At 48.2% G+C, this 12,683-nt stretch overlaps 1 protein-coding gene across 3 annotated transcripts in view; it reads left to right on the forward strand.

Moving 5' to 3' along the window:
* The window catches only part of LOC134945802 (structure-specific endonuclease subunit slx1-like), a 94,243-nt gene that overhangs the window by 74,115 nt on the left and 7,445 nt on the right, over positions 1-12,683 (forward strand). For all 3 annotated transcript variants that reach the window (XM_063935313.1, XM_063935312.1, XM_063935311.1), the window contains 2 exons: positions 10,255-10,461; positions 12,532-12,583. In XM_063935313.1, the coding sequence (XP_063791383.1) occupies positions 10,289-10,461; positions 12,532-12,583 (225 nt within the window). In that variant the 5' untranslated portion in view covers positions 10,255-10,288. The remainder of the gene's footprint in view (positions 1-10,254; positions 10,462-12,531; positions 12,584-12,683) is intronic.

Consider the following 12,683-nt stretch of genomic DNA (forward strand, 5'->3'; position numbering starts at 1 on the left):
TTTGAGATCTCAATGTAGTTTTGGGTTCCAAAAGGCACATTGGTTTGAACCACTTAAATCTGTGGAGTTAAAATATCTCACATGGAAAGTGGTCATGCTGTTGGCCCTGGCCTGGGCCAGGCGCGTGTCAGAATTGGCGGCTTTATCCTGAAAAAGCCCTTATCTGATTTTCCATTCGGACAGGGCGGAATTGAGGACTCGTCCTCAGTTTCTCCCCAAGGTGGTTTCAGCGTCTCACCTGAACCAACCTATTGGTGGTGCCTGCGGCTACTAGGGACTTGGAGGCCTCCAAGTTGCTAGACGTTGTCAGTGCCCTGAAAATATATGTTTCCAGGACGGCTGGAGTCAGGAAATCTGACTCGCTGTTTATCCTGTGTGCACCCAACAAGCTGGGTGCTCCTGCTTCTAAGCAGACTATTGCTCGCTGGATTTGTAGTACAATTCAGCTTGCACATTCTGTGGCAGGCCTGCCACAGCCAAAAATCTGTAAATGCCCACTCCACAAGGAAGGTAGGCTCATCTTGGGCGGCTGCCCGAGGGGTCTCGGCTTTACAACTTTGCCGAGCAGCTACTTGGTCAGGAGCAAATACGTTTGTAAAATTCTACAAAATTGATATCCTGGCTGAGGAGGACCTGGAGTTCTCTCATTTGGTGCTGCAGAGTCATCCGCACTCTCCCGCCCGTTTGGGAGCTTTGGTATAATCCCCATGGTCCTTACGGAGTTCTCAGCATCCACTAGGACGTCAGAGAAAATAAGAATTTACTTACCGATAATTCTATTTCTCGTAGTCCGTAGTGGATGCTGGGCGCCCATCCCAAGTGCGGATTGTCTGCAATACTTGTACATAGTTATTGTTACAAAAATCGGGTTATTGTTGTTGTGAGCCATCTTTCAGAGGCTCCTCTGTTATCATGCTGTTAACTGGGTTCAGATCACAGGTTGTACAGTGTGATTGGTGCGGCTGGTATGAGTCTTACCCGGGATTCAAAATCCTTCCTTATTGTGTACGCTCGTCCGGGCACAGTATCCTAACTGAGGCTTGGAGGAGGGTCATAGGGGGAGGAGCCAGTGCACACCAGATAGTCCTAAAGCTTTCTTTAGATGTGCCCAGTCTCCTGCGGAGCCGCTATTCCCCATGGTCCTTACGGAGTCCCCAGCATCCACTACGGACTATGAGAAATAGAATTATCGGTAAGTAAATTCTTATTATTAACATTGGAGAAACTTCTACTAGCGCCAGTATACTTTTTTTCAATATTGCATATACCTTTGGGACTGACAATCCCTTACTGGCAGCAGTGACAGCGCGTCTGGCCTTTGCTTTTACACTAAGCGTTACACCTGGCACACAGGGGGAGTGGTACTGAGCAGCTGTATATACACACACTGTGCGTTACACCCAGCACACAGGGGGAGTGGTACTCAGCAGCTGTATATACACACACTGAACGTTACACCCAGCACACAGGGGGAGTGGTACTGAGCAGCTGTATATTTACACACTGTGCGTTACACCCGGCACACAGGGAGAGTGGTACTGAGCAGCTGTATATACACACACTGAGCGTTACACCCAGCACACAGGGGGAGTGGTACTGAGCAGCTGTATATACACACACTGAACGTTACACCCAGCACACAGGGGGAGTGGTACTGAGCAGCTGTATATACACACACTGAGCGTTACACCCAGCACACAGGGGGAGTGGTACTGAGCAGCTGTATATACACACACTGAGCGTTACACCCAGCACACAGGGGGAGTGGTACTGAGCAGCTGTATATACACACACTGAACGTTACACCCAGCACACAGGGGGAGTGGTACTGAGCAGCTGTATATACACACACTGAACGTTACACCCAGCACACAGGGGGAGTGGTACTGAGCATTACACCCAGCACACAGGGGGTGTGGTACTGTGCAGCTGTATACACACACTGAGCATTACACCCGGCACACAGTGGGAGTGGTACTGAGCAGCTGTATATACACACACTGAGGACTACACCCAGCACACAGGGGGAGTGGTACTGAGCATCTGTATATACACACACTGAGGATTACACCCAGCACACAGGGGGAGTGGTACTGAGCAGCTGTATATACACACACACTGAGGATTACACCCAGCACACAGGGGGAGTGATACTGAGCAGCTGTATATACACACACACTGAGCATTACACTCAGCACACAGGGGGAGTGGTACTGAGCAGCTGTATATACACACTGAGCATTACACCCAGCACACAGGGAGAGCGTTACTGAAAAAAGTATACTGGCGCTAGTAGAAGTTTCTCCAATGTTAATAACAGAAACGTCGATGAATTAAAACAAGTAAATAATTTATTCACTAAACCGTAAAAAATAACATGTCACTTAAAAACAAATAAGATTGGGCATAGATTGAAGCTGAGAATCAGAATGAGAATAGCTGCTAATATGCATCCACATGTGATCCCGGACTGAGAAATGAAGTTCCCTGGGGAATAATATTGTTTAAATACAGCTGGTGTTACCCATGGCGATGGAGTCCTCCAAATGCTTGGGAAGTAACAGCAGGCAAGCTGTGATGTTTTGTGCAGAGGCTGGTTATCTCTAATCAGTGCTGTAGTAATGCAGTCCCACAGAGAAATTTCCAAGGCAAGGAATATTCGTGTTAAAAGTCCATATCTGGATCCTCACAGGGTGGAATACATGTGATGGTGGCAGCTTGTCACTTAACGCCGTTTCCCTAGGCACGGTCACCTAGCTTCATCAGAAGTATACTTTATTTTCTCTAACGTCCTAAGTGGATGCTGGGGACTCCGTAAGGACCATGGGGAATAGCGGCTCCGCAGGAGACTGGGCACATCTAAAGAAAGCTTTAGGACTATCTGGTGTGCACTGGCTCCTCCCCCTATGACCCTCCTCCAAGCCTCAGTTAGATCTCTGTGCCCGAACGAGAAGGGTGCACACTAGGGGCTCTCCTGAGCTTCTTAGTGAAAGTTTTAGATTAGGTTTTTTTATTTTCAGTGAGACCTGCTGGCAACAGGCTCACTGCATCGAGGGACTAAGGGGAGAAGAAGCGAACTCACCTGCGTGCAGAGTGGATTGGGCTTCTTAGGCTACTGGACATTAGCTCCAGAGGGACGATCACAGGCCCAGCTTGGATGGGTCCCAGAGCCGCGCCGCCGGCCCCCTTACAGAGCCAGAAGGCAGAAGAGGTCCGGAAAATAGGCGGCAGAAGACGTCCTGTCTTCAACAAGGTAGCGCACAGCACTGCAGCTGTGCGCCATTGCTCTCAGCACACTTCACACTTCGGTCACTGAGGGTGCAGGGCGCTGGGGGGGGGGGGGCGCCCTGAGACGCAATAAAAACACCTTGGATGGCAAAAAAAATGCATCACATATAGCTCCTGGGCTATATGGATGCATTTAACCCCTGCCAGAATCCATAAAAAAGCAGGAGAAAAGTCCGCGAAAAAGGGGCGGAGCCTATCTCCTCAGCACACTGGCGCCATTTTCCCTCACAGCTCCGTTGGAGGGAAGCTCCCTGTCTCTCCCCTGCAGTCACTACACTACAGAAAGGGTTAAAAAAAGAGAGGGGGGCACTAATTAGGCGCAGTATTAACTATACAGCAGCTATAAGGGGAAAAACACTTATATAAGGTTATCCCTGTATATATATAGCGCTCTGGTGTGTGCTGGCAAACTCTCCCTCTGTCTCCCCAAAGGGCTAGTGGGGTCCTGTCCTCTATCAGAGCATTCCCTGTGTGTGTGCTGTATGTCGGTACTTTTGTGTCGACATGTATGAGGGGAAAAATGATGTGGAGACGGAGCAGATTGCCTGTAATAGTGATGTCACCCCCTAGGGGGTCGACACCTGAGTGGATGAACTGTTGGAAGGAATTACGTGACAGTGTCAGCTCTGTATAAAAGACAGTGGTTGACATGAGACAGCCGGCTACTCAGCTTGTGCCTGTCCAGACGTCTCATAGGCCGTCAGGGGCTCTAAAGCGCCCGTTACCTCAGATGGCAGATATAGACGCCGACACGGATACTGACTCCAGTGTCGACGGTGAAGAGACGAATGTGACTTCCAGTAGGGCCACACGTTACATGATTGAGGCAATGAAAAATGTTTTACACATTTCTGATAATACGAGTACCACCAAAAAAAGGGTATTATGTTCGGTGAGGAAAAACTACCTGTAGTTTTCCTGAATCTGAGAAATTAAATGAGGTGTGTGATGATGCGTGGGTTTCCCCCGATAACAACAGATAATTTCTAAAATGTTATTGGCATTATATCCTTTCCCGCCAGAGGTTAGGGTGCGTTGGGAAACACCCCCTAGGGGGGATAAAGCGCTCACACGCTTGTAAGGGCTCTACCTTCGCCTGAGATGGCCACCCTTAAGGATCCTGCTGATAGAAAGCAGGAGGGTATCCTAAAAGGTATTTACACACATACTGGTGTTATACTGCGACCAGCAATCGCCTCAGCCTGGATGTGCAGTGCTGGGTTGGCGTGGTCGGATTCCCTGACTGAAAATATTGGTACCCTAGATAGGGACAGTATATTTTTGCCTATAGAGCATTTAAAAGATGCATTTTTATATATGCGTGATGCACAGCGGAATATTTGCCGACTGGCCTGGCATCAAGTCTAAGCGCGTTGTCCATTTCTACCAGTAGAGGGTTATGGACACGTCAGTGGTCAGGTGATGCGTATTCCAAACGGCATTTGGAAGTATTGCTTTATTAAGGGAGGAGTTATTTGGGGTCGGTCTTTCAGACCTGGTGGCCACGGCAACAGCTAGGAATTCCACGTTTGTACCCCAGGTCGCCTCTCAACATGAGAAGACGCCGTATTATCAGGCGCAGTCTTTTCGTGGACAAGCGGGCAAAAGGTTCCTCATTTCTGCCCCGTGACAGAGGGAGAGGAAAAAGGCTGCAGAAATCAGCCAGTTCCCAGGAACAGAAACCCTCTCCCGCCTCTGCCAAGCCCTCAGTATACGCTGGGACTTTACAAGCAGAATCAGGCACGGTGGGGGGCCCGTCTCAATGAATTTCAGCGCGCAGTGGGCTCACTCGCAAGTAGACCCCTGGATCCTTCAGGTGATATCTCAGGGGTACAAATTAGAATTCGAGACGTCTCCCCCTCGCCGTTTCCTAAAATCGGCTTTACCGATGTCTCCTTCTGACAGGGAGACAGTTTTGGAAGCCATTCACAAGCTGTATTCCCAGCAGGTGATAATCAAGATACCCCTCCTGCAACAGGGAACGGGGTATTATTCCACACTGTTGTGGTACCGAAGCCGGACGGCTCGGTGAGACCGATTCTAAATCTAAAATCTTTGAACACTTACGTACAGAGGTTCAAATTCAAGATTAAGTCACTCAGAGCAGTGATTGCGAACCTGGAAGAAGGGGACTACATGATGTCTCGGGACATCAAGGATGCTTACCTTCATGTCAAAATTTACCCTTCTCACCAAGGGTACCTCAGGTTTATGGTACAGAACTGTCACTATCAGTTCAGACGCTGCCGTATGGATGGTACACGGCACCCCGGGTCTTTACCAAGGTAATGGCCGAAATGATGATATTCCTTCGAAGGAAGTGAATTTTAGTTATCCCTTCCTTGGACAATTCCCTGATAAGGGTAAGATCCAGGGAACAGTTGGAGGTCGGTGTAGCACTATCTCAGGTAGTGTTGCGGCAGCACGATTGGATTCTCAATATTCCAAAATCGCACCTGGTTCCGACGACGTGTCTTCTGTTCCTAGGGATGATCCTGGACACAGTCCAGAAAAAGGTGTTTCTCCCGGAGGAGAAAGCCAGGGAGTTATCCGAGCTAGTCAGGAACCTCCTAAAACCGAACCAAGTCTCAGTGCATCAATGCACAAGGGTTCTGGGTAAAATGGTGGCTTCCTACGAAGCAATCCCATTCGGCAGATTCCACGCAAGAACTTTCCAGTGGGACCTGCTGGACAAATGGTCCGGATCGCATCTTCAGATGCATCAGCGGATAACCCTGTCACCAAGGACAAGGGTGTCCCTCCTGTGGTGGTTGTAGAGTGCTCATCTTCTAGAGGGCCGCAGATTAGGCATTCAGGACTGGGTCCTGGTGACCACGGATGCCAGCCTGCGAGGCTGGGGAGCAGTCACACAGGGAAGGAATATCCAGGGCTTATGGTCAAGCCTGGAGACATCACTTCACATAAATATCCTGAAGCTAAGGGACATTTACAATGCTCTAAGCTTAGCAAGACCTCTGCTTCAAGGTCAGCCGGTGTTGATCCAGTCGGACAACATCACGGCAGTCACCCACGTAAACAGACAGGGTGGCACAAGAAGCAGGAGGGCAATGGCAGAAGCTGCAAGGATTCTTCGCTGGGCGGAAAATCATGTGATAGCACTGTCAGCAGTATTCATTCTGGGAGTGGACAACTGGGAAGCAGACTTCCTCAGCACGACCTCCACCCGGGAGAGTGGGGACTTCACCCAGAAGTCTTCCACATGATTAAAAACTCGACAGGTATTGCGCCAGGTCCAGGGACCCTCAGGCAATAAGCTGTAGACGCTCTGGTAACACCGTGGGTGTACCAGTCAGGGTATGTGTTCCCTCCTCTGCCTCTCATACCCAAGGTACTGAGATTGATAAGATGGAGAGGAGTAAGCACTATATTCGTGGTTCCGGATTGGCCAAGAAGGACTTGGTAACCGGAACTTCAGGAGATGCTCACGGAGGATCGGTGGCCTCTACCTCTAAGAAGGGACCTGCTCCAGCAAGGACCCTGTCTGTTCCAAGACTTACCGCGGCTGCGTTTGACGGCATGGCGGTTGAACGCCGGATCCTGAAGGAAAAAAGGCATTCCGGATGAAGTCATCCCTATCCTGATCAAAGCCAGGAAGGATGTAACCGCAAAAACATTATCACCGCAATTGGCGAAAATATGTTGCGTGGTGCGAGGCCAGTAAGGCCCGACGGAGGAAATTCAACTGGGTCGATTCCTACATTTCCTGCAAACAGGAGTGTCTATGGGCCTGAAATTGGGGTCCATTAAGGTTCAAATTTCGGCCCTGTCAATTTTCTTCCAAAAAGAACTAGCTTCAGTCCCTGAAGTTCAGACGTTGTAAAAGGGGTACTGCATATACAGCCTCCTTTTGTGCCTCCAGTGGCACTTTGGGATCTCAATGTAGTTTTGGGTTCCAAAAGTCACATTGGTTTGAACCACTTAAATCTGTGGAGTTAAAATATCTCACATGGAAAGTGGTCATGCTGTTGGCCCTGGCCTGGGCCAGGCGCGTGTCAGAATTGGCGGCTTTATCCTGAAAAAGCCCTTATCTGATTTTCCATTCGGACAGGGCGGAATTGAGGACTCGTCCTCAGTTTCTCCCCAAGGTGGTTTCAGCGTCTCACCTGAACCAACCTATTGGTGGTGCCTGCGCCTACTAGGGACTTGGAGGCCTCCAAGTTGCTAGACGTTGTCAGTGCCCTGAAAATATATGTTTCCAGGACGGCTGGAGTCAGGAAATCTGACTCGCTGTTTATCCTGTATGCACCCAACAAGCTGGGTGCTCCTGCTTCTAAGCAGACTATTGCTCGTTGGATTTGTAGTACAATTCAGCTTGCACATTCTGTGGCAGGCCTGCCACAGCCAAAAATCTGTAAATGCCCAGGAAGGTAGGCTCATCTTGGGCGGCTGCCCGAGGGGTCTCGGCTTTACAACTTTGCCGAGCAGCTACTTGGTCAGGAGCAAATACGTTTGTAAAATTCTACAAAATTGATATCCTGGCTGAGGAGGACCTGGAGTTCTCTCATTTGGTGCTGCAGAGTCATCCGCACTCTCCCGCCCGTTTGGGAGCTTTGGTATAATCCCCATGGTCCTTACGGAGTTCCCAGCATCCACTAGGACGTCAGAGAAAATAAGAATTTACTTACCGATAATTCTATTTCTCGTAGTCCGTAGTGGATGCTGGGCGCCCATCCCAAGTGCGGATTGTCTGCAATACTTGTACATAGTTATTGTTACAAAAATCGGGTTATTATTGTTGTGAGCCATCTTTCAGAGGCTCCTCTGTTATCATGCTGTTAACTGGGTTCAGATCACAGGTTGTACAGTGTGATTGGTGCGGCTGGTATGAGTCTTACCCGGGATTCAAAATCCTTCCTTATTGTGTACGCTCGTCCGGGCACAGTATCCTAACTGAGGCTTGGAGGAGGGTCATAGGGGGAGGAGCCAGTGCACACCAGATAGTCCTAAAGCTTTCTTTAGATGTGCCCAGTCTCCTGCGGAGCCGCTATTCCCCATGGTCCTTACGGAGTCCCCAGCATCCACTACGGACTATGAGAAATAGAATTATCGGTAAGTAAATTCTTATTATTAACATTGGAGAAACTTCTACTAGCGCCAGTATACTTTTTTTCAATATTGCATATACCTTTGGGACTGACAATCCCTTACTGGCAGCAGTGACAGCGCGTCTGGCCTTTGCTTTTACACTAAGCGTTACACCTGGCACACAGGGGGAGTGGTACTCAGCAGCTGTATATACACACACTGAACGTTACACCCAGCACACAGGGGGAGTGGTACTGAGCAGCTGTATATTTACACACTGTGCGTTACACCCGGCACACAGGGAGAGTGGTACTGAGCAGCTGTATATACACACACTGAACGTTACACCCAGCACACAGGGGGAGTGGTACTGAGCAGCTGTATATACACACACTGAGCGTTACACCCAGCACACAGGGGGAGTGGTACTGAGCAGCTGTATATACACACACTGAGCGTTACACCCAGCACACAGGGGGAGTGGTACTGAGCAGCTGTATATACACACACTGAACGTTACACCCAGCACACAGGGGGAGTGGTACTGAGCATTACACCCAGCACACAGGGGGAGTGGTACTGAGCAGCTGTATATACACACACTGAGGATTACACCCAGCACACAGGGGGAGTGGTACTGAGCAGCTGTATATACACACACACTGAGGATTACACCCAGCACACAGGGGGAGTGATACTGAGCAGCTGTATATACACACACACTGAGCATTACACTCAGCACACAGGGGGAGTGGTACTGAGCAGCTGTATATACACACTGAGCATTACACCCGGCACACAGGGGGAGTGGTACTGAGCAGCTGTATATACACACACTGAGGATTACACCCAGCACACAGGGGGTGTGGTACTGAGCAGCTGTATATACACACTGAGCATTACACCCGGCACACAGGGGTAGTGGTACTGTGCAGCTGTATATACACACACACTGAGCGTTACACCCGGCACACAGGGGGAGTGGTACTGAGCAGCTGTATATACACATACTGAGCATTACACCCAGCACACAGGGGTAGTGGTACTGTGCAGCTGTATATACACACTGAGCATTACACCCAGCACACAGGGGGAGTGGTACTGTGCATCTGTGTATATACACACACTGAGCGTTACACATATGTGTGTGTGTGTATATGTGTATGTATATATATATATATAGAGAGAGAGAGAGGATAGATAGATAGATAGATAGATAGATAGATAGATAGATAGATCTATGTCATTTATTCATGTGATTTTTCACTAAAACTTTACCACGTTTTGCACCAGTCCCCAGAGTGCCGCCTGGTTCTTTCAGCATTTGGGAGTGTGCTATATCCTCCCTAGGAACCACAGTGTCTATACTTAATCCTTGGATGGCACCAGGGCAGCTGATCTTTTTTGTTGGAGTGCCGGCCATTGTTGGTCCTTTTATTTATTTATTTATTTATTTATATATATATATATATATATATATATATATATATATATATATATATATATATATATACATACATACATACATACATACATACATACATACACTGAGCATTACAAAGAGCTTGCAGGGGAAGTGGTACTGTGCAGCTGTATATACACACACTGAGCATTATACCCGGCATACAGGGAGAGTGGTACTGTGCAACTGTATATACAAACACTGAAGGGTACACCCATCATACAGAGCAGGGGAAGTGGGACTGTGCACCTGCACTTACTGAGAACAGGTACTGAGAATTAGAGACCGCTGATGTGCAGTTTTCAGAGACTTACACTCTCCGGGACAAACAACGAACTGGGTCACTAGGGATGATGGGTAAATCACCCAAGAAAGAGAATAGGAATTACTCTGTTATACACCCTCTGTATGGTGACGGGCCCATAAGCTGACCATGTGTTTATGTTGTCCCTGCACAGTTTATCGTCACGTTGCTGCTGACACAGACACAGGATGGTGGTGGAGGTGGAAGGCTTCTACGGCGTGTATCTCTTGTACTGCACTAACCCAAAATACAAAGGCCGCATCTATATCGGCTTCACGGTGAACCCAGAGAGGCGCATCCAGCAGCACAATGGCGGAAAGCACAAGGGAGGAGCCTGGAAGACCAGCGGGAGAGGACCCTGGTACGGAGAATCCACCATTACTGTTAGACCCTCACACAGATGGTGATGTGGTGTACATGGATAATGGGGGCACAAAATGGCGCCCGCTATGTGTGAATGTTGAAGTGTTTGGAAGGTTCGCAGTTTGCGCTGTTAAAGTGCACCCAGTGGCTCTAACTTATGAAGCACAGCATCCATGGCATCTCATTTCCTAGTGAGTGGCTAGGCTGCATCCTCACCAGTGTTGGTTCAGCCCACAAAATGGCTGCCTCCACTGTGTGTGTTCACCTCAACCTACACAGACTGTAGGCGGCCATTTTGTGGCCTCAGCTAATGTCATTAAGAATTATTAGCCCAGCCCTTATGTTATTAGTTAGGCCTCATGAATACTAGGCAGCACCATAGTGATGTCAATGATTCCTAGCATACTAATAGGCTGCACGCTGATTCTGCTGACAAGATGGCAGCCTCCGCGGTGGGGGACAGATCCACTCTGGATACATTTGATAAAGCTAACTATTTATCTTATTACATTCACTATAAAATGGGTAAGAGACTCAGTACGCAATTGGCGTATGGGGTACCGTAAGGGTACGCACTTAGCGTAACAGACGCTTAGCTGTGGTCGAGACGCACATGCGGCACTCTCGCTCACAGCTTAACGCTTGGTGTCGAGCACGCTATAGGCGGCCGACTACCGTAATGCTACGCTATCAGCGTAGCGGACGCTCGTGACCACGAGGGGAACACGATCAGCGCAGACGCTCACGGGATGACACTCAGTAAACCTTGTATGCAACTCAATGAAAGGCTGAGCCTATACTGTAAACCTTGGTTTTGTAATGTGAGCACAATGCAATGCTAATTAACCTCTATTGTATGAAAGCTTCTTGAGCGATTGAGACGCTCTGAATACTCCCAGCAATGTAATAAACACACAATCCCTTGCTAAGGTTCCAACACCTTTACTAACAATATCTAGCTATGTAAAAGTTAAAAACAGTTAACAGTTCATACACTACAGGCTAACATCAATATCTAAGCAGAATAACTACACATAAATATACAATAGCGTCACAATCTTATACAATAACAGAGAGAGAATATGGCAAATACAGTCAGAGATTTAGAATGGTCACAGAGAATAACTTAAAAACACTGGGGAATGATCGCTGCGCAGTCCTGGTACCAGCTCCGAGTTAGTCAAGATGAAAACCGTTTGTGGAGAGATGACTGAGCTGGCCAGGCTGGCTGTCCTTATATACACTGCGTACAGTATACTACAAAGGGACCTACAATCTAATTGTTCATTGGACACAGGAATGTCTCCTCGCATCATAACAAAAGGTCATAGGTTAGTTTGAACAGGTGGGCTGTGACTATATCAAACTGCTCAGGTGGGAGGGAATCTGAGAATTCCCGCCGCATGGATAATGAACCGCAAATATAGTAAATGTCCAGAAACTACTAATAGACATAACTATACGCAGGAGCGATTAATCTTTACCTAACCAGCACCGGATTGTTTCTAATAAAATGTTCTTTAGTTAGGTACCAAACACCACTGCTCAAACCCTGTCTGACCCTTCGTACCATACAAAGAGGAATTCCTCTGTCCAGCGACCATTTACATTAAACAAACTTACAGTCATTATTAAGGGGAACATTATCTATAAAACATACTATTTGGTTTTATTATTTAATGATTGAGTCGCCCGCTAGACGCACACAAACTCTACCGTAAATGCACATACCACGCGCTCGAGCGCATGGCCGAGTAGGCGCCATCACGCAGCTGCGAGTATCCGCACGCACGGGAGAGAATGTGCACGTGCAGCGGGCAAGCGCATGAGGTGAATATATGGCAACGTGTAGCATGATATTTTTCCGACTTTGACACATTATACTGACACATTACAAGGAATCTCTTCTTGCACAATAACCCATCCTCCGCGGTCTGTGCTGGAATTTATTTCCTCCAGTTCTCAGACTAAATGACAGAGAAAGCAGATTGACCGATAAACGTTTTCTTGATCATTTATTGAAGGATCATTTTTAATCAGTCTTTATCTCCATTTCTTCCCCATACAGGGACATGGTGATGATAGTCCATGGATTTCCCAATGATATCGCAGCCCTGCGGGTAAGATAATCAGCCCTTACTGCGATGAGATGTCTCCAGGCAGCGGCACTAACCCGCCGCTTCCACCTGAGCAATGCACTGAACTCCAGCTGGTCACATT

This window comes from Pseudophryne corroboree, chromosome 7, assembly GCF_028390025.1.
Source record: "Pseudophryne corroboree isolate aPseCor3 chromosome 7, aPseCor3.hap2, whole genome shotgun sequence".
NCBI classification, from domain to species: Eukaryota; Metazoa; Chordata; class Amphibia; order Anura; family Myobatrachidae; genus Pseudophryne; species Pseudophryne corroboree.